Here is a 21,424-nt window from a genome sequence, read left to right on the forward strand (position 1 = left end):
TGTGCACTTCCCCACTGCTAACTGGTGCTAAAGTACGTGTGCTCTCTCCTCTATACATGGTAACATTGGCTTGCATCCAATTGGCATATTAAATGTACTTGTAAGTCCCTAGTAAAGCCGCACTACCTTTGCCGAGGGTCTGTAAATGAAATGCTACTTGTGCGGCTGCAGCACTGATTGTGTCACCCACTTAAGTTGCACTTTACGCAGCTTAGTCCTGCCATTTTTGTGTGTGTAGGTTTGACCTGCCTTTGGGACATGGCAAAGTAAACAGTTTGTCAGGCCCAAAACTTCTTTTTTTAATACTTATAAGTCACCCCTAGGGTAGGCCCTTTCAAAGCCCAAAGAGCAGACAGTAATGCATTTTAAAAGTAGGATATTTGTTTTAAGTTTTAAATGTCCTGGTAGTAAAACACTCTTAAATTCGTTTTTCCCTACTGTAAGGCATACCTCTCCCATAGGATAACATTGAACTTACCTTATTACATTTTATAAGTGATTTTTCCAAATGGGAAAAGTTAACCAGCTCATGTTTGGGGTCTATGGAACTGGAATTTAAAATCCTAACTTATGGTGCAATCGAATTTTAAATTACAATTTTGAAAATACCTCTTTTAGACAGTTGGCAATTTCTTGCCTTAGCCATTTGGTGCCTACAACCTGTCTCTGGGTCAAATGACTGGGTGTATCTGACAGTTGGGCTTTGTGTATTGCTCCTAGACAGCCACATGCAATTGGGAGCGTAGGTGTGACTGGATGGGCCATCACTGGCAGGATGTGAGGGAGGAGCTGGGCCTAGCCTCACTTACACTTGAACAGGCTGTGTCCTGTCTCCTCCAAAAGGGCCGCATACGCTCTGTAGTTAGTCTGGGGCCAGTACCAGAAAGGCAGGGCAACTGTGCTCTTCAAAGGTATGCCTCTAGAAGCTTATCTCAACTTCAAAGGCACAACTGGGTATAAATCCTGGGCCTCAGACACCAGCTCTTCAGCCACACTTCTGGACCTGGAGATACTCTGCCAGGAAGAAGGACTGCTGTGTTGCTGAAAGGACTACCACTCTGCTGTATTGCTGCTCTGAAGTAACTACTGCTGTGTTGTGCTGACCTGCTGTCCTCTTGCCTGGGTGAGGACCGGACCTGCATCTCTTGAACCCAGAACCCAGAGTAACTCCAAGGGCTAAGCCTCCTGATCTGAAGCCTCAAGGATGTAACAGGCTTCCAACAACCTTGCATCTGCACCTGGCCCTGCCATCTGTGAGAGTATCCTGCCAAGTGGTGCCACCCCAGTTCTGGACCCTGGGAAGTGGGCTTAAGTTGCTCTGCCAGCCTCTGTGGATCCTGCAGAACCAACACATCTTCTCTGCAATGTAGTGCAATCCAGAGCAAAACTGATGCATCTCCACTGCTGCGTGGTTTGGACCCGTGGCAAAGACCCGGATCACTGCTGCAACCCGCAATGACTTCAGAACTGCCACTGCGGGATACATCCTCGGTGCAGGCCCTCGCATTCCACATTCAAGGCAGCCTTAACGATGATGCTGGACTCCTCATCGCAGCCTCACAGCTCCCTGGAACCAATGCATTGCACTGACTGCGAGCCGCATCCTTGATGCCAGGCTTCTCATCACAAGCACCATCAATAGGATCCTTAATGACGATGCAGACCCTCGCATCGCAGTATGTCAGAACCAACCCATCACTTTGGCTGCGCTGCGCATCTTCGACACAGATCCTCGCAACTATCCGCAAACCAGAATTTAACGTACTGTATTCGAAAGGCCTAATTGGGTCCCTATAGCCGCCTCGTGCTACATCGCAGTACAACCAGATATCCAACTCTTAGTCCTTTTGGGCATTATTTTTACTAAAACGTTTAAAATTGCTTATCTCTGGTTATATTTATTGGATTTTTGCAGTTTTGGTCCTGTTTTATTTATTAAAATAAGTTATTTGTTTCTAAATTAGTGTGGGATCCTTTTTGTGTGGTGTTTTCTCTTTATTACTGTTTGAAGTTTTGCACAAATACTTTACACATTAAGTTAAGCCTGACTGCTGTGTGCCAAGCCACAAGAGCATTGAGCACATGTTAATTTAGGGTTAGCCTGTGCCTCACCCTGACAAGTATTGTAGTTGCTGCTTGACCAGAGCTCACACTCCTCTAGTCAACCAACAAACCAATTTCTAACAGTTAGCAATCCAGCCCATCAGTTTTTTTGCCCATCATGCCATCTCAGATAAAACCCATCCATATGCAAACGTCCCTGGTGCTGCTCCAGTAAGAACAGTCAAGCCTAAATTACCAAGCCAGATCATCTCTGAAACAGAATGCAAGCAAACCAATTCTGGTTTCGACCTATTTGGGCCTCTTCAGTTCAGGTGCATCTTGGTTCTAGTGGCACAGTGAGCATGGGACATTGTGTATTATTAACCCACAAACTATGTCTGTGTTGCACATGTTGCCATTCCTACTCTCTAGTAGTATGAGCCCTTTTTGTCCACACATGCCAACTCAGAATTCAGAGTACTGCTTCGTTCCCTCTCTGAATCATTAATGTATGCCTCAGGCCTTTTCCCACCATTATTCAGAATCTGGGCCTATGCTACCAGTACTGTGCCCACAATTGTTGCAGGTTTTGATGGATCTCCTAACCAGTATAACAGTTAGCAAGCCTCCCTTTCAGACTTTAATACTTGGATGCAAAATAGATGGCTGCAATGAATCAGTAGCAAACCTGAGGTAATATTATTTAAGACCAGTGCAGGTACTTAACATTTCTCAAAGGTACGGTACCACCCAATTTGAAAACAAAAATATATTCAACGGTGCAGATTTTAGACTAAGAAATCCCTCTCTATGAAGACTCAAGTAACCCATGTTTCCAAATAACGTTATCTTTCAGCTATCCCTATATTTCAATATCTAGGACATTATAAACTTGCCAATTGGAACCTATGTCAGTTTGAGATAAAATCACTCTCTTCGGGTAGCCTCCGAAAATTAGTCAGCAAAGTTCATGTGGCCAGAATGCCGAAGTCAAAGGCTACAGGGGTTAGGTTGTTTAACTACAGTCAGGAGTACACTTCGCTGACTGAAGAAGAAAAGGACAGCTGAGTTAAAATGTCTTAGCTTACTGTACAAATGCATTTTCCACAACGCAATACTAATAAAGTCAAATCTCAGTCGAGCAAAAAACGGATCTGCTTTTTCCATTTTGTGTGACAAGGAAAGGCAGGAGAAAGCTTTATGTCAGGCTTGCCCACTAAAGGGTCCTTCTCGGCCATAACTTTAATCTTGTGATCTTGCTCCCCAAATGCAAATGTCCATTTAAACCTTTCATTTTTCTTAATTTTCTGGATGCCCCTTGGACACTTGAAGGCAACAGGTATTGCTGCCTTTTATGGAGTGTACCTTTCAGTGTGCTATATAAGAGTAATGATTGCCATTATATGTCACAAAATAATTGAACATATTCATTCAAGTTGGAAGGTCGCGAACTCAAGACCCCGTCCATTACTCCCCTTTTGACAGAACATCCTGCACTAGATATTATTGCACAAGCAGCATTCAAGTTTCTCCTAGTAATACTGCTAGGGATGACTTAACATCTCTCTCTTTTTTTTTACGGAGTTTTATATAGCAAGAACTTGACCTGCAGGTATCGGGTATAAGAACGCTTTACATAGCACCAGTGGCGTTACATGAGGACACATTTATTTTTTTGTTAGGCACGGGGAGATTAAGTGATTTGCCCAGAATCACAGGATGTTGAACGTCGTTGCCGAGGCTCGAACCCAGTTCCCCAGATTCGAGGTCGACCGCCCTAGCCGTTAGGTCAACTCATTATTTCACTATTGACAAGTTAACAGGCAAGACGTACCTACCTATGTTTTTTTCAGGCTTAACTGATACATACAAGTGCACACATTTGTGCCCCCATTCAAGTGGACTAGCTCAACTTTATTTTTGCACAACATATGAATATTCAGTTTTTCATTTTGATTGTGCCTCCTGATATGACTCTTTACTAAAATGTAGTCCCTTCTTTATCCGCAAATTCACTCACAATGATCAATTGCATCGAGCTTTTTCAGAGCTTCAGCTCAACTGGCTTACTTGAAGTTCTCACCTCTTACGGAGTACTGTGTTTACTTCCTCACAGAGATTTAAAATAAATAGAGACTTGATGGATTAACTCAGCTCGTGAAAAATGATGCTCCATACTAGTACTAGGGTATGCAGTGAAAACACCTACGCAAAAATGAGCACAAAAAGGACAACACCATTTTTTTTTTATGTATATGAGGATTACAAAAATTATGAAGACAAATATTAACTGCACAGGTCCAAAAAATAATGACAAAAATTAATTTACCAGGTCTGGATCAGTATCTTATTTACACGAATTGTGAAAAGCAAGACCACGTGATAGCAATTTAATCATGCACTTAACAGTTGAACAAATGATTACTTTAGGACAAATTTCAGACTAACAGCAGAGTGCCAAACTACCATCCTTCTTTAAAGTAGTCAAGAATGAAAATAGAAAACACATTTGAGCTGCCATAATGGGCAGTAGACATAATGAGAAGTGGTAACAGTTTTGGAATTGTGTGGGCAATATAGATGGACGGTTGGGGGTGCTAAAGAGGCAAAGGTACGGTCAACATGTGGATTTGAATGCCAGAGTGCATGTACACTGAATGCACTAACTTGGTATTTTAGGTCTCGCCTACGCATCGCGCATGTGCTGCTTAGGAGGGGACCTTTTGCAATCGATCATCATTTTGGCTAAAAGTGTGCATGTTTTGCATTGCTTTCTATTGCAACGCGTGCACGTTTGGCGTTTCCCTTGCTGGAGCGAGCATCGGCGCCATCTGTTCGTAATTATCTTGAAAATAGATGGTGCCCCTGCTCGCTCCTGCAAGGGAAACGCTGTGTGTGTCTGGTCCACGCGACGCGTTCTGCGTCACTTGAGACTGTTTTTTTCTTTCTTTTCAAATTTAACTTTGTTGTTCCCCGCTTACGGCTCTGCCTCTCCAGTCCTTTCTCCTCACTGTGGAGCTTTCCTGACTGCCACCTATTGCCCGATTTCTGCTGTCTCCTTTTGCCATCGGCTGCCTGTGTTGCCTCTTGGTACTACTTGCAGGTCAGGCAAGTCGTGTTGCTTCTTCCAGCCACATTGGGTGTCCTCGCCGGCTTCCTCCAGGTCATTGGCTGCTTTTCTCTTCTTCACGTGGCTGAGGCAATTGGAACTTTGCACCTCATATCCAGGCAGTGTAGTTTGGCAACTGGGTCGTCCTACGCTGACTCGCACAGCATATTTTCAGCTGATTTCTCCTTGTTTTTGCCAGCTCTGTTCTGTTGGTTTGAGCAACTTTTCTTCACGCTGATTAGCACAACTCTACTTAGTGGCTGCATGCTTCAAACTTTGCGTTGCTTTTGTTTACTCTGTGCGAGTTCTACTATGTGCACTCTTGTGGAGGTGGGGTGGAGGGAACGTGCATGGGGACCAGACACACACATCAGCCACAATGCTCTACAACATAGCCAAAAGCTCTACAACATAGCCAAAAGTTCTGGATAAACACATAAGGTCCCAACAGCAAGACCTATTGGCTATGCCAACGCGTGTTTCTATTAGCATGGGTAAATTGAAGTTACTTTGATGTGTCTTCAAATGGAATTTTTAAATTTAGATTGATATTATTTTTAAGGGTATTTTTACTTAGAAATTGTGCCAGACAAGAGGTCACATACATCAGAATGCTAGAGTTGTAGCTTAATATTTTGGCCCTGAAAACTTTTGCCTGAATACATGCTTTTGTTTCCCACTTGTCTCTTGCTGTGGTTATAGTTCATTCCTATTTAATTTATTCTGCTACCATATGTATTTGCAGAAATATGTCCAACTGCTTGTTGTGTTTTCTAAGCCTTTAGTCAAGAACCATCTCTTTCTTGTTTTACCCGTGTTAGGGAACTACAAATAAAGAGAGAGCCAGCAAATGTAGATAGTGGATCATAGTTAAGTTCAATATCAATAAAAGGTGGTGGAAAATGTGAATAGAGGTCACGTTATTCACCACATCACATTGATGAGATCCGGATGCTATTTTGTTCTGCTCTGAGACGCCTTTGTGGTCAGGTAATTGTAAGTGCACTATTGTCTGTACTCAGTAGGCTAAGACTATGTGAGTTGCCGTTCTGCGTTTGATTTGTAGGCTGGTATGGTACATTGATGGGGGTGACTCCTCTGTGGTACTGGCTCCACTACGCAGCTGGTTTAGAGAGATTTTATAAATGGAAAACGATCAGCATCTTTGACCTTGCAGATGTTTAGGGGGAAACATATTTTGCCCTTCAAAGAACTGCAGGATTGCTATTAGTTTAATCAAACACAATTCCATAAATATCAGCAGCTACATCAGGCATTCATGGCTAACATTCCTCTAGACACTGAGATACCAAAATGTATTCCCTGTTGATAAGTTGCATTGGTAGATGAGCCATCTACCAGGTTTATCGATGACTTGTTGTAAACGCTCTGCATGATTTTGACAAGCTCCGTTGTCAGGCAGTCTACAGGCAATGAAACACCAAAAAAAAGGTGATGGCCTGAAAGCTTGCAAATAGTCTAACGAGTAGCAAATGCTTGGGGTATCATTCACAAACTCCAATTCCACCCTGGAGATCGTCGGAGTTTTAATCCAGAAAAGTGCAATCCCCCTTCCAGGATGGAAAGGGAGCATCACATTTTAGAAGAAATGTGGTAGCAAGAGTTTTTCCGTGGGGGTGGGGTGGGGTAGTTATTTCCAATGTATTCCTATGGAGGGAAAAAAATGCAATGATGCTTTGAGTAGGTAATGTAAAGGCAATGCGCATGCTATGTTGTCTCTTCCCAGCCCTACCTATTCTCTCTCACCTGCCCTCAACCGCCCTCAACCAGACACACAGGTGCCTATTCTGAATTCCCTTGGGATTGCAGTGGGAGAAATGCCCGCGATAAATGCCGGTTTCACACGATTGAGAAACACAAATAAGGCACAGTCTCCGTGTGCACACAGTCTCGTGTTTACCGCAGGATTCGCGATGAGCCCCACAATGTTTAAGTTATTCTTTTATTTCTAATTGTGTAAATATTAAATAGGCCACCCAAAAGCCATATAAACCAAAAGGAGCTATGATTGTTAAGCACATAATGAGGACTGGAGTTTCAGCAGAGTAGGTCGAGTCCAAAGACCTATAATTAATTATCAGGTCGCCTGTTTAGATGCGTTTGTTGCATTTTGTTTGTGTCTCTGGTAAAATGCTTAAACATGGAGTTTCAAGGAAGATTTGCTTCCGGGCCCCCATCACGACTAGATCAGCATTCCACTGTTGCAATAGAGTCCACTATTTTGTAGTTTTAGAGACACCCTAGGTAAAACTCAAACCAAGAAGTGCACTTCTTGGGAAAAATATAATTTGATTTGGAGGTGCTGACACCTCTTATTGGAACTGTAAAAACGTAATGTTCATATACAATAGTGCATTGGGTCACGTCTTCTGATTTGTATTGAAGTATAGTCGCTCAGCTCAGAAACGGTTATTTCTCAATATGTTTTTTAATGTTTTTTTCTATTTCCAATAAGGGATGTTCTGCCTTTCACCTTGAAGCTGCCCCAAGCGGTTACACGAGCTAGGACCGAGAGTGAACTTGAGGATATTGCCAGGTTAGGAATACGTAAGTATGGCCAAATATTTGTGCTGTTGCAGAAATGTATTCTCTGAGAGATCTAAATATGTCATCATTATTCCCTTATAGTTGTCTTTATTTTGTTATGAAACAAATATAATGAAATGCCTAATATAAGAAACTCTAAAGGAAAATATAAGTTTCGCCTTCAGTGTGAATGCCCATCGTTATGGTGACCAGATTGTCCTATGGAAAAAACGGGTGGGGCACAAACATAGATAGAGGACTAAATGTCCTATTAAGTTTCAGGGACATTTCACATTCCCTCCCCTGTCTGTGAAGGGGTTTGGGTGATGGGCACGGCCGGGCTCTGCGGCCTGATTTACACCTCATTAACTCCTGTTGTGCTGCCTGAATGAGGCAAGGCAGCACAGCAAGAGAGTCTAAACAAATTCACTTCTGTACCCAGTTTGTAAGAGGGCGGTTGAAATGTGAACCTGCACAACACTGTGATTAATGTGCAGAATCACCCGAACCTCCCTTAAAAGCCAGGACATTCTGTGTTTTAGGAGAAAGTGTCGGGACGCCAGGACAGCCCTTCAAAATCCGGGAAGGCTGGTCACCCCATCCATCGTTCATTATCTTCCGATATGAAGTAGGCTTCAATTTAGCTGTCTGTTTTCTCTTTTTATATTCTACTCGATTGGAAGTAAAGGCAGGTGGTGAGTTTCAGTTTAGAATTCAGCAGGTAATTCCCGAAAATATGTGCATCAGTTGGTACTGGCAGTTATTTTGGCTCCAACTTTTTTATGGCAGTTTAATAAAGTTTGCCTTTCAATATGAACCCACTTAATCGGGACTGATCTGAAAGTATGCATGGCTGTGACCATGATGGGTGTGGAATGGACAGGGAGTTACAGGGCCCATTGGAACTACAAGGTTTTTCCACACAGAGCAAGCATAACATTTTCTGTGAAACTTGTGGTTGAAAACGTAGATAGTGGCAAAAAACTTGCTATCCATGTTATTTCCCTAACACCGGAATTACCGTTTTTCCTGGTGACAGTAATTTCAAGGTGGGCAAAAAATGAGGATTTGAACAGCACAACATATTGAGGTTCTTAGTGTCCGATTCAAATATTCCTCGGGTTCTCATTATTGCCACTCAGATAGAAGTGCAAAGTGTAGGACCTTTTTTTAAACTAACAGCGCTGTGTTGATTGGTTCATACCAAAAAATACTCTAATGTTTGTCAAATAAAGGGTAGCCTGTCCTTGGGATCAGCTCATGCTGGAGGAATAAAACATAAAAAATGCCAGTCTTAACGTGCATTGTAGGTAAAGGTACAGGTGTCCACATTGGCTCCATTTACGTAAAAAGAGAGTCTGTTAACTGTTAAATTGGGCTGCCTAGCCATTTTTCCTTACTGATGATTATACCAAATTCACAATATTACCACATGAGTGCTGTGTGCATGAAGATTGTATTTAGGCTCCAAGCATAAACAAAGGCTATTATATCAACAGATAGAAAGTAACTTAAGGGAAAAAAAACTTTTTGTGAAAACTGCATATAGTCCTGCTGAATATAGTCATTTGAGTAAAACATATTGCCGTCTTATTGCGATAAAACACATATTCTGTCTCCCTATTACAAGTGCCATGCACTGAAATGCATGTGTAATATGGCAGACTGGACACCTGACACATTTGTGATGGAAGATCCTGTCCTCCATAGTCTAAATAAGGTTCTAAGTCTTTGGAGTGAAATAAAATATTGATGCCCATGTATGCATTTAGACGTCCCAAAACTGGTCCTTTGACAATTGTCTCAAAAACCTGTAAGGTTCTTTTACCTCAAGTCAGGCCCATTTCACAATGGGCCTCTGCACTTGTGATGGAGACCCTGCATTTGTGGTGGAGGGCCTTCACTCGAGGCAGGACCTCCATACTTCAATTTCCCTTTGCGAAGTTCCCGCCACGAGTGCGGCCCTCTGCCACGACTGCGGAGCCTCCCCCACAAGTGCGTAGGCTCTTTGTGAATCGAGCCCCACCAAGAATAATGCACTTATCTTGTAAACACAGGGGAATACTTACAAATAGTATTGATTTTCCATAATAAATTTCATCATTCAAAAAGGCCATGGGGATGGGGGTCAACTTGAAGATTTCAATGTCAAACAGATGCCATGTGTTTTTTTGTTAATCTTTCCCTTGTACCCAGAGAGCTTGACCCATTTCAGAAGGATTTCTGACAGTATCACTTGTAATTAAATGAAATTAAACGAATGTATAGAGCACACTATACCCTGAGGTGTCAGAGGGCTATAGGAAGGCACCCTAAAGCAGTCAAAAATTGCCCTGGAGATGGCTAAAGGATATGAGAAGAGAAAAGCCACGTTTTCAAGAGTTTTTTTAAATATGGATAGTGAGTCAGCTTCCGAAATATGGGCTGGCAAAGTATTCCACAGTTTGGCAGCAACAAGATAGATCGGCCTCCCCATCTTGCCTTCCAAAATATGAGAATGAATACCTTCTTGCAGAAGGAGGATCTGAGAATCCTACTAGGGGTCTACCAGTGGAAGAGATAGTTAAGTTGCTTGGAACCTTTCTGATGCAGGGCTAGAAAGACCATACAAAGAACCTTAAAACGAATCCTCTTTCTGACCGAGAGGTGCCTCAGGATGTTAAGGATAAGTCAATCAGCCGCATTCTAGGTGACTTGAAGTTTGTTAATGCAGGAAGCATTACTGTTGAGATACAGTGACTTGCAATAATCCAATTGCGAGGTGACTAAATGATGACTGTTTGGTGCAGTTCTACAGGGATATAAGGGAAGATCTTTCTCAGGGTCCTGTTGAGTAGGAAATAGGTGCCTGTAGTGTGACTGACCTGAATATCAAAGCTCAAGGCATTGTCAGTCAAGACACCCAGGTTTTTAGCAGATTTGACGGGAGTAGGAAGAGGTCCACATTCTTCCGGTCACCAGATGTTGGACTATATAGGTTCCTGAGTGCCATACACAAATACCTCCTTTTTTTGTCAGCATTTAGTTTTTGGGCTTTGTCTTTAATCCACCTACTAAAGCTAGACATACAATAATTGAACTTCACAGCTACAGAAGTCAGGATGTTGTAAATAGACAAGATAATCTGGATGTCATCTGCGTACGACTGTGCCTGGAACCCAAAAGAGCACACCATTTCAGTCAGGAGAGCAACATACACAATAAAAAGAGTCGACTCAACTACGAGCCTTGGGGCACCCACCCTCCCAAACCCTTCGTTGGGCAACACTTTTTATCCTGCTATGCTGAATTTGCCAATATATGACGACCCCACAAATTGAAAAAATAGTCAGTAAAATCACTCAGACCCAAACGGAAAATTAACGATTTCAAGCAGATTTTTTTTTAATTGTCCTTGAAGGCTCAGAGGTACCAAATCCACAATTAAATTGTGACTTTACCTCATAAGGAAGAAAGCACTACGAGGTCTACCTGCCAGATAATAGTGTGTATTTTTTGATTATTTTCTTTTGTGTGTGTGCCAGAGTGAGTATTGTGTGCTGGGGTGCGAGTGAGCAGTTGACAGGCTCTAATCTAGACTAGTTTGGAATGTCATTCTTAGAAGTACTATACATTCATTCACTTACGAGTTGGGTAACATCATCATCCACTTTCAGTTTTGTACACCATGTAAATATTCAGTATCTTGTGACTTTATTAACTACATTGTTGTAACTCATTAACGGACTGAGGGCATCAGTTGGCCTCCATTGCGAGCCGTCTGTCGGATGCTATCAGCAGTTCGCGCACCTCGCAGAAAGGCCTGGCTGTCTGTCCTTCAGGCGGCGGCGGCAAGGACATTTTCCTCATGACGGGTTTATAATCAGTGCTGAGGGAAAGCAGGCGGGGCCTCCGGCGTCCCTGGATGAAAGCAGAGGAGATGAAGAACAGTCTGTCCTGTAGGTTCTTCTCAGAAGAAAAGTCAAAACAAGAGCGATTTCCCAATTCCCCCTTTTCTGTCTCGTAAAGTTCAGTCAGTGTCGCTGTTGGATTTATGCTGAGCCGCGTCTTAAAGCAGGAGTTGTGTAAGGCCCGCTCGCCGCCTCCTCCAGGGGAAGCATTAGCAGATGATGAACTTGGCTGCACTGTTCCTCCGCGGGTACTTAGGGGGCGGGTCGGGGGGACGGGGTGAAACCAGCCAGCAGCAGGGTACAGGGACAGACTCTCCAGAGAAGGGACCCTCTGATGATGAACACAACTGCAGATGAGCATAACTGAGCTGACACTGGAGGGGAAAAAAAGCAATGTTTGGCAAACTATTTCAGTTTGCCTTTAGAAAAGAACATTCTAATTATTAGGTCATTTTATTATATTTGTTGGATCTTCCGGTAGAATATAGGGAACCTATTGTACGGGCGAAATCACAACTGGTGAGAAAAGGGCCGTTGTTTGTGTTTAGTGTTTCTTTTCCGGGGGTGGGGGGAGGGAGGAGTGTGTGTCACAGTTCTGTGCCTGGCACTTAACAATATCTTGTTCTCTTTGGCTTGTTTTTCAGGTTTTTGGCAGTCTCCGGTTCACAACAAACCGCCTCCTCCCCCGAAGCCTCTCCCCCCGGACTCTGCGCGCGGAGGCCCGCCGCGTCACGGGCCGCATATAAATGGAGCGCCTTCCATCCGGACCCGGACGCCCTCGGAGCTGGAGTGCAGCCAGAGCAACGGGGCGCTGTGCTTCATCAACCCCCTCTTCATCGAGGTGCACAGGCCGGGCTCCGGGGGAAGCGCGAGGAGGCCGGGGAAGCGGGCGTCGGAGGTGAATGGCACGAGCAGGCCTCGCTCGCCCCCTCCGAGACCCCCTCCGCCCGCGCTCGCGAGCCCGCAGCTGTGCAGGGCCGCGCGGCCGGAGGCAGCAGGCATGCCAGAAATAGAGAGCCGCCAGCTGCGCGCGAGCAGCGACCCCCCGGCGAAGAAGCAAGCTCCCATCCCACCACCGCGCCGAAAGAAGCAGTCCGTGCTCATCGAGTGGGACACGGGGGCGAGGACCGCCCCGGAGCCCCTCGCCTGCCCCAACGCCAGGCCGGGAGCCCCCCCGGACATGGCCGGGAGTCCGCAAACGGTGGTGGAAGCGCCCATCAACATACAGCGGCTCAGCGACTTGAGCATTTCCACGTCCTCCTCTGACTCCCTGGACCTTGACCGGACCATCCCGTTCTACGACTACGACGGGGACAGCTTCGAGAGCGACCAGGAGAGCATGGCGCCCCCCCTGAAGCCCAGGAAGAAGCGGCCCAGCTCCTTTGGGTTTCCCAAAATCGTGAAGACGCAGCTCCGCAAAATGAGTGGGGTGTTCAGCTCTCTGATGACCCCCGAGAAGAAGATGGTGAAGAGGATTGCGGAGCTCTCTCGGGACAAACGGACATACTTTGGATCTCTGGTGCAGGACTACATCAGCTTCTTGCAGGAAAACAGGGAGTGTCACGTGTCCGTCACAGACATGCTTCAGACTGTGCGGCAATTCATGACCCAAGTCAAAAACTACTTGGCGCAGAGTTCCGAGCTGGACCCTCCCATCGAATCCCTCATTCCCGAAGACCAGATTGGTAAGCAAGACTGATCCATACTGCTTCTGCCATGTTTGAGTTTCTTCTGTGATAATGTCTCATAGTGGATCATTCATGCTGTATGTATGTATGTATGTGGAAATTCGTACAGGGTGAACCTAGCCGAAAGGACAGCAGAGCGCGGTACGCAGTCTGAGTCAAGAATACAATGAAGAATAGGAGAGGTGGCTGGTTAATTGATTGTTACTGCTTTCCATGGCAGCCAACTTAAAGTGGAGTGGTGGCATGGGGAAATGTGTGGGGGAGGGTTAGGGAATAATAATAAATACAATATAAAAAAGACTTACATGCTGCTAACGTGGCAGGTTGGCCGCCTCAGGGCCCTTGGGCTACAGGCATAGGTTCCCCACCCAATCCAGACGCTGCTCTCATGCTATACCTAGCATGAGAGAAGCACATGGGTTGGCCTGAGCCAGCTGGTCTGATGTTCGCTTAGGCACAAGGAGCCAGCCTGTAGCTTTTCTCCAACCAGGCGGTGCAACACAGCTGGGTTGGAGAAATATAGGTGCGCATGTCTGTTTGGCTGGCCTAAGACAGCTGACCAAACAGACATGCACACTTATAATTGCCCACCACTCCACCTTCCTGCCATGCCGCTTCGCCCAGGACTCCGTGGCTCAGGTTACTCAGGCAGTGATGAATAAAATGATATATATTTTTTTAATTATCAGTTTATTTTTCACCTGCTGACAGTGGGGCGAAACGGATGAGCCATGCCTAGCTGCTTGTGATAGTGTTCTTTAAAAGGGTGTGCCTTGAACTCTTTCCTAAATTGGAGCAGCGTTGAAGCATTTTTTATAGATATGGGTGATAGGGATGTGTATTGTGATTCTGGGGCACAGATGGAAAAGGCCTAGTTGCCGGCGTCCCAAGAACCACCAGAGAGGCAAGCTTGTCTGCAGAATTAGCAGGGGTGCTGGATATAATGGTTTTGTTATTACAAAAAAAGAGAAACTCAAATTCAGAGTTCCTTGTAAATTACACACCAAGTCTATTTGTGCTTGATTATTCTTTTATTGCTTTTTTTTCTTCTGGAGGATAGAAAAAACATACTCCGCTAACACGTTTCGCCCAAGCTTGGGCTTCTTCTTGGCAGTGTTATCAAGGCAGCAGTGATGTAATTGAAAAATGACCAGAGTCCTTCGTCATACATTCCACTTCATTGAAATAAATAGAAGCTTGAGCAATCAGAAACATTAGATCATTTTCAGAGTCCAATATCCAAACTAATAGTTTTAAATTCAGGTATAATGTCTCAATCGGATAAAGTGCCTTGTTCGGCAGGTGTATCCGACCCATTACATCCAAATCCAACCATATTGTGGATTGTAGGGTGCTTGCTTTTATGTTTTGCTATCTGTGTAAAGAAAAATGAAGAGAGAATGGTCCACTTGGCCATTGTAAATGAGAGATCACAAGAAAAGAAGAAATCAAGAATACTTGAATAATCAGTTTGTAGCACAAGTCAGGAAGATGACTGTAAAATGTTTAATTATCAATAATATAGAGATTTCTTGGCCTATCAAGGCAGACAAATGCATCTAATTTTCCCACTTTCTAATTCTCTCCCCATTCTTGGCCAAACGTCTACTTTAGAGCCTCTACATTACCCTTGTTTTCTTTTTTCCCACTTTTCCTTCTCAGCCACGACACACAATTTGATTTCACAGTTAGAAAAGTTTGAAATTGATAGAGCCTTTACAAGTGACCGAAATTATATTGAGCAAATGGGCCTCCATTTTAAGCTGTCTTTTCATTAAGTTGGGTCTTGTACACTACCAACTAAAAGGAATTAGTCTCTAAGTGAAATACCAAGATTAGGGGGGAAATGAGGAATAACCAGGGCAGTCAAGATCAGAATTATTGTTTGCGCAGGTATTTCTTCATTTCTTAGGAGCCCCTCAGGATTGCACACAGGAGTTATCAAAGTCATGGGTATTAGTAGCAGTGGGGTATGATGTTATCACATGCAACTCTTGGGCACTCGGGCCATTTTCTGTGACGTGCCAATGATTATGAGCACAGAGAATAGCAGAGGTACTTAACCGCCCACTCACCTATTTGCCACAGCCTTTGTCTCTCCACTGCATATAGAAACTTTGTTCCTCAGTTAAAAAGTATTGAAGTAGCAACTTTAAATCTAATAAAAAGAGGCACTTCATTTAAACAAATATCCAAGAACGCGATCATTCCTTGCGAATACGTTAAAGTGCTACAAATTTAGTAATAGATAGAAACTAAGTTGCAGAGTATCCGCCAAGAATGGTTCCTAACGTGAGATTTTGGCTTTATTTTCAGTTGTGTTGTGTAGGACCTGTGGGAGTGCGCTTTTCTTTTTCCTTTGTTTTGCCGGTATGAGCTAGCATGCTACTAATGCATTGTGGGTAGGGCCATTAGAAGTAGGCTTGTGAATGCTGTGCCGTCACCGTGCCAGTACAGTACACTCAAGAACACACAGATCCTGTGCCCAATGTGCAGTTTCAATATTTAAGTCTTTGTTCTTCAAGAGACACAGTTAGAAGGAGAACAGTTATGTGAAAATTGCTTCCCACAGGAATTTCCTTCACTCGCACTCTGTTCTGTAAAGACTGAAGCAGTTTCTTTGTGAAACTGGGTTGTCCTTTTCCAGGGCTTTATGTTAACGTCTTTTGCTTCTCTAAAAAATCTTTTGATACGAAGGACCAGTTTTTGGTGATTAGTTAGGTTTGCTTCGTCTATGTCCTACCAACACCAGTAAACATCAAGGGGTCATGCTACCTCATGTGACATGTCTCAGGGTTGCTTTATGAAATTTGAAGGATATTTTGTGTGCCGAAGCTTTCCCGATGAGACAAAAAGTGTATTTTTTGTAATATGCAGTGTCTCACACCTCTCTGTAGCAACTGGCAATACAATCTTGGATGCTTGCAAAACATTTCCTTGTAAGCTTGCCTTGACAGTGCATTTGTGCCGGTGGTTACAGGTGATGGGTGCCATCACTCACTTTTGGGAACCGGGGTTTATTTTTTTATCATCTAACGATGCTGGGCCAGAGCGATAGGCAGAAAAGGGAGAACGAAGGAGGAATAAAAAGATAAGAAGGCAGTGATAAAGGGAGAAAGCAGAGATGCAAAAGAGCCTGCAAGAATGAGAGAAACCGATGGGATGGTTGGTTGTACAAGGAAGAGTCTGAGGGTAAATTAAAGGCTTAGCTCCTTCAGGAGCATTTTGGCACTTATTTTTTGACCAATTAAACACTGCCAGCCTAATGCATTCATAGTATACTCTTCATGTTCTTTCTTTTCTACCCTGCACCCGTCCCCACGCACAGACATCTAGACCCTTTTGTATCCACACATTCCTGACCTTCCAACTCACATGGCGTGTGTCACACTATTTCGGCTCCCTTCACACAACCACCGTGTGAGGAGCCGACATCACAAGGTGGCATGCTAGGCGAGGTGGAAACCCCTTCAAAGAGTGATTTTCCAGCTCCTCTTTTGCATCTGTAAGCACACAGTTTCTATTAAGAGGTGCAAAAAGACCCTAGGGCGTCAGCTAAAGCACTAGAGACCCTTTGTGTTTATTGGGGGGGGGTGGGGGCATGGTGGGCTTGGTGAAGGGCAGAGAGTGCTACATACATTGCGCTCGGCACGAGACCCCTCACGCTCCAAGGCTACGCTCCAAGGCTCCGCCCCCTCTTCACCTGTGATTTTTGTTGGCACTGGCAGGTCATGGACCCAGAATGATTATGAATAAATCCCGTTGATACACGAGCCCGCTATTTTTCAGTCAATGCCCTGATATGGAGTTGCCGCCAACATAGTGTTTAAACAGACAAAAAAAAAGAAGATTGTTTACATTAAGGAGGATTTGTTTTCTAGCTGCACGGCTAGCGTGTCTCAAAACACCCGCACTTGAACAGCTATGTGGGACCATGTCATGACTTAAACCTATTAAAGAGAGGACGGGGGTGTTTGAAGCTAAAGTAAACGCAGAAGCGCAGCGGCGCATGCTCAGACGAGAATCACCTCTAAGGCTTTTGGCTGCCAGGCAAGGCCCGCTGGTAATGCTTCAAGTATGCTCACGCCCGCTGTCCAATAAGTGAAGGTTACCATGGGGACAACCACAGTGCGGTAAACATTCTAAAATGAAAATGCTAATTCTGATACGCCCGAGGCTCTGAGCACATTGTTGAAAGCACTTCCGTGCCATTGCTCACAGAGTAACCTTATCTACTAGAAGCTGCTCCTGTTAGAAAACGGGTTTGCTATACTGCACGGATGTGTTACATTAGACAGGCTAACCTAGTAATATAGCACCGGTTTCAGCGCTCTTCGAATCGCCACAGTCCAGAAAAAGAGAGGGAGCAAAGTTGCCAGTTAAAGGAAAACACCAACTTGTCCTTAGTGATAGATCCATGTGTACAATACGTCTTTAACTGCTTTTAGTATTACTTTCTCAAAAAAATAACGTTATCCCTCTGCACAAACATTTAAAGTGCATCAAAAAGGTTTATTATAATCAAATCTCTTTTAATGCAATGCTACTAAAGAACGGTAAGACCATGTCACGCGTGTCTAAGCACTTGATACTGGGAACAGCTGGGGTGGCATCATAGCTAAACTGGCACAACTAATCTCTGCGTGAGAACTAATGGCAGCAGATGGGCACCCAATGTGAGCAAGCACTTTTCAGCTTTAAATGGTTCAGGTTTGGACACAATGCATCAAGCGCTGGCTACATGCACTTTTCTAACATGCAAAAAAAGAAGTGATCCAGTCTACGCCCTTGATAGTAAAATCAAAGCCTAAAACACAAGCATACTTTGGGGGGATATTTACAATAAAATGTCGGCGCGCAGTGTTATGCGTAAATTGGTAGTGCCGTGCTCCAACAATTTTTAAATGCAGGTATGTGCCATATTTACAAAAATATGGCTCACCCTTGAGTTTCCCATAGTGCTATTGTCTAAAGACAGTTAAATACACACAGCAGCTTGCAAGGATACACGAAACTCATGGCTTAAACCCATTTATTTCAAGTTAATTTGATGTACTTTTTAATATCTCGTACACTACCAGTTTTCACTTGGCCATGGATGATTTTCAAAGCATGGACCATGTTTTGATTTCCAATCCCAGCCTTATGGTGCTTGAATAGCATCATAACTAGGGAACGAAATTTGGTTACCAGTTAGCTTCTATTAAAAACCGCAATTGTCATGAAGTCCCGGCACTGCAACTCTTTCTGAGTGGGAGAAAAGAATTGGGGTTCCTTGTAATACACCCGGCTCAGCTCCCAGCTTCTGAAGAGCAACTTTATTCACTTGCGCCACCAACTCCTTTCTGAAGCCTTGTTGTGCCCTTATAAACCTCCTGGGCATCTCCGCCCTTGCCAAAGACAGGGATAATATAAAGGCTTTGGTTGATGGATTGGCTGCTCTCGGTAAACGCTATTACAATGCTTAGCTAGAAACCTACAAGAGTCAATAGATAAAGTGAGGGCGACTCTTCTATAGCAAGTCAACAGAGATGACAATGCTATTCCGAGACGAGAGTGGGCAGAAAGAGTTTTTTTCAGACCAGGTTATATAAGGGCTTCAAATAAGTCTGTAGAGATGTTTGTAAATAACAGATTAGGATGATCTTCTTGGTGAATGAGGTACTCCATCAATTTGTGATGTTCACATGTGAACACTTGATAGCGCCTCAGAATTAGATGATATGTAATAAATGAGATGAAAGTCCATTACAAGGAACAACTATTAAGACCACCAGGGTAGTGCTACAAGGCTCACTCTGCAGTCTTTGCAGACAGCAGTATAGATAAAAACAGGCTTGAAAATTAGGCATCTTGGATAATTTTAGTATTGAGCAGATAAAGGACGTACTCTCTGTTACGTGTCAAACGTAGCTTTACCCCAGTCATAATTTTTTAAATAAGTCAATTTAATAGGTCAGGCTACTCATTAAAACATAACACAACTTTGTGAACTAATAGGACACTCTTACGTTAACATCTTAGTGCACGACAGAAGTGCCATATTGCTGGAGTAAATTTGGTTACTATAATCTTGTGCAAATTGAGCGAAAATGAAATGAGTGACTTTAAAACACCTGATCTAGGTCAACCATGTAGTAAATCATTTGTGGTCAATTTTGCATGATAACATTGAATATTGATTGCTCCGGCTCTGGTGGTGATGCAATTTCCTACACCTTATAAACTAAACCCTCTTGAGAGACAGAACGTGTTGTAGATGTTGGTTCATGTGGTAAAGAATACGTGTTTAAACTTTACACAGAAATGGGTGAAACTAACAAAGAAGTATTTCAGAGGTGGTCTTCATCGTAAGAGTGTTGGATCAACGAGCTACCCATTGGTGTAACTGGGGGCGTTGCTCCCTTTTCCACTAATGGGGTGGAGTGGTTTGCCTTTCTGCTCACACTTGATATACTACAATGTTCTTCCCTGCTTAATGACATGAACAGTGACTGACCGCTAGCTTTATTTAATGTTGTTATGAATATTGATGTAGTGTTGGATTATAGATGCCGGAAAATTTTAAACATAAAATATACGTGTTGAGTCAGGCTTGGATGGCAAATCATTTCAATTATGTGTGTTGGACTTTCTTGATGCTTTTTTTCTGTGGACTGCACTGATGGTAATTACTCCACAGGGAGTACAACTAAGTAACCTGAGAATGATTGCCAGACGCTCTGAAAAGCCTCCAGTATTTTCCAGCCTGACCATCAGTGTAGAACCTTAAACCCGCATTTCACCTGTTCCAGTTATCTGCCTTATTTAGTCATCCTTCCTAAGTCACCTCAGCCACTCAGAGGCTCTGGTTAGGTTTATTGGAGTTTTGAAAATGAGAGGATTAAAGTAATTCAGGGACATTTGTTTACATTCTAAAATATCTTCAAAGGAGCACATTTTTGAATCTACCAATTGTCATCCTACACATTAGTAATGTGTTATCCAAGGTCAGTCTAGGCTGTTGTAACCTTGTTCTCTTGAGTTAAAAGCAGGTCAGCTATTTCTTTCATAGTTCAACACCCACTTTGAGCTTGAAAAATACATGTCTTACTTGTCAGGTAGTGGAAGAATGATCCCGTTGAGGTTGATTGAGTTCCTATGTGATATTTTTTTTCTTGTTTCCACTTTGTTTCGTCCAGGGCCTGCTATAAGGCAAGTGTAAGTTGACTATTTTATTTCAACACTAGCAAGAAGAGAATGGTGTGGTTATCTAGAGAGGGCAGATGACCAATTACAGCTTTTATTAAGGCATCCTTGCGGGAACAGAAACCTATATCTTTGCTTCGGGCGGTAAAAACCACCCCTCTGTCACCACTGTTTTGGTGAATGGAACATACAGTTTTCAAATGAGGGAAAATACATAGTGAAACGTTCTGCGAGAGGTCGTGCACGAGCAGTATCCAAAATTGAGTGAAGAGCTATAGCTACTGTCCGCCACTACCTTCTACGGACTGTAATCGTCTGCAAGGTAACTGTTTGATGAGGATTTCCTGCATTATGCGTGAGAACAATCCGTTTTGCTGTGGTCCGAAGCATTCTTTTTTTAATGTTTGTGTCAGCTCCTTTGATGCTGATCTCTCTGGGTACCCAAAAAGTAGACTGAAGCTCTGCGCTTTTTTTGTGGCTTGACTGGAATTTGAGCTTGTGCTGCATTGTCCTGCTGCTTGGGTGTGTTGCAACACTAGTTTGTACATTTGTCTTATTAATGAAGAGTTTGCTCACCAGAGTATCTGAAAACAGTGCCTGGCTCGCAGTTGGGTGTTTCCCTTTGCTTCAGCTGTCCAAAGTCTATCAGAAAAGACCATTTTATCTTTCCGTTCACTAGGTAGTTTCAGTTGCGTAGCTCGCTGTGCCAAGCAGCTGGCTATGATGTTGTCTTGCAACATATTAGTAGCCCGGTAAGAGCCCCAGAAGAGCAGACGGCCATTACTGCTGACGTAAGCTTATAACAGTATGGAAGCAAATATTGTCATCCCCACATCCTGACTCTTGCTGAGAGAAGCAAGTCAAAGGCTTAAGAGTCTGACAGTGCACTTCTCTCTCCCTTCACCTCTTTAATCTTCATCTTGAAAGGAAAGCGTCATTTGGGAAAATTCATCTGGTTC

At 43.6% G+C, this 21,424-nt stretch overlaps 1 protein-coding gene across 5 annotated transcripts in view; it reads left to right on the forward strand.

Annotated features, from left to right (window-relative positions):
• Window positions 1-21,424, forward strand: part of RIN2 (Ras and Rab interactor 2) — a 1,094,313-nt gene that overhangs the window by 998,976 nt on the left and 73,913 nt on the right. For 3 of the 5 annotated variants that reach the window (XM_078648965.1, XM_078648966.1, XM_078648967.1), the window contains 2 exons: window positions 7,629-7,720; window positions 12,234-13,274. In XM_078648965.1, the coding sequence (XP_078505091.1) occupies window positions 7,629-7,720; window positions 12,234-13,274 (1,133 nt within the window). Of the gene's footprint in view, window positions 1-7,628; window positions 7,721-11,477; window positions 11,638-11,717; window positions 11,764-12,233; window positions 13,275-21,424 lie in introns of those variants that run through there. The other 2 variants (XM_078648968.1, XM_078648969.1) reach the window with 2 other exon arrangements.

Source organism: Lissotriton helveticus, chromosome 6 (assembly GCF_964261635.1).
Source record: "Lissotriton helveticus chromosome 6, aLisHel1.1, whole genome shotgun sequence".
Lineage (NCBI taxonomy): Eukaryota > Metazoa > Chordata > Amphibia > Caudata > Salamandridae > Lissotriton > Lissotriton helveticus.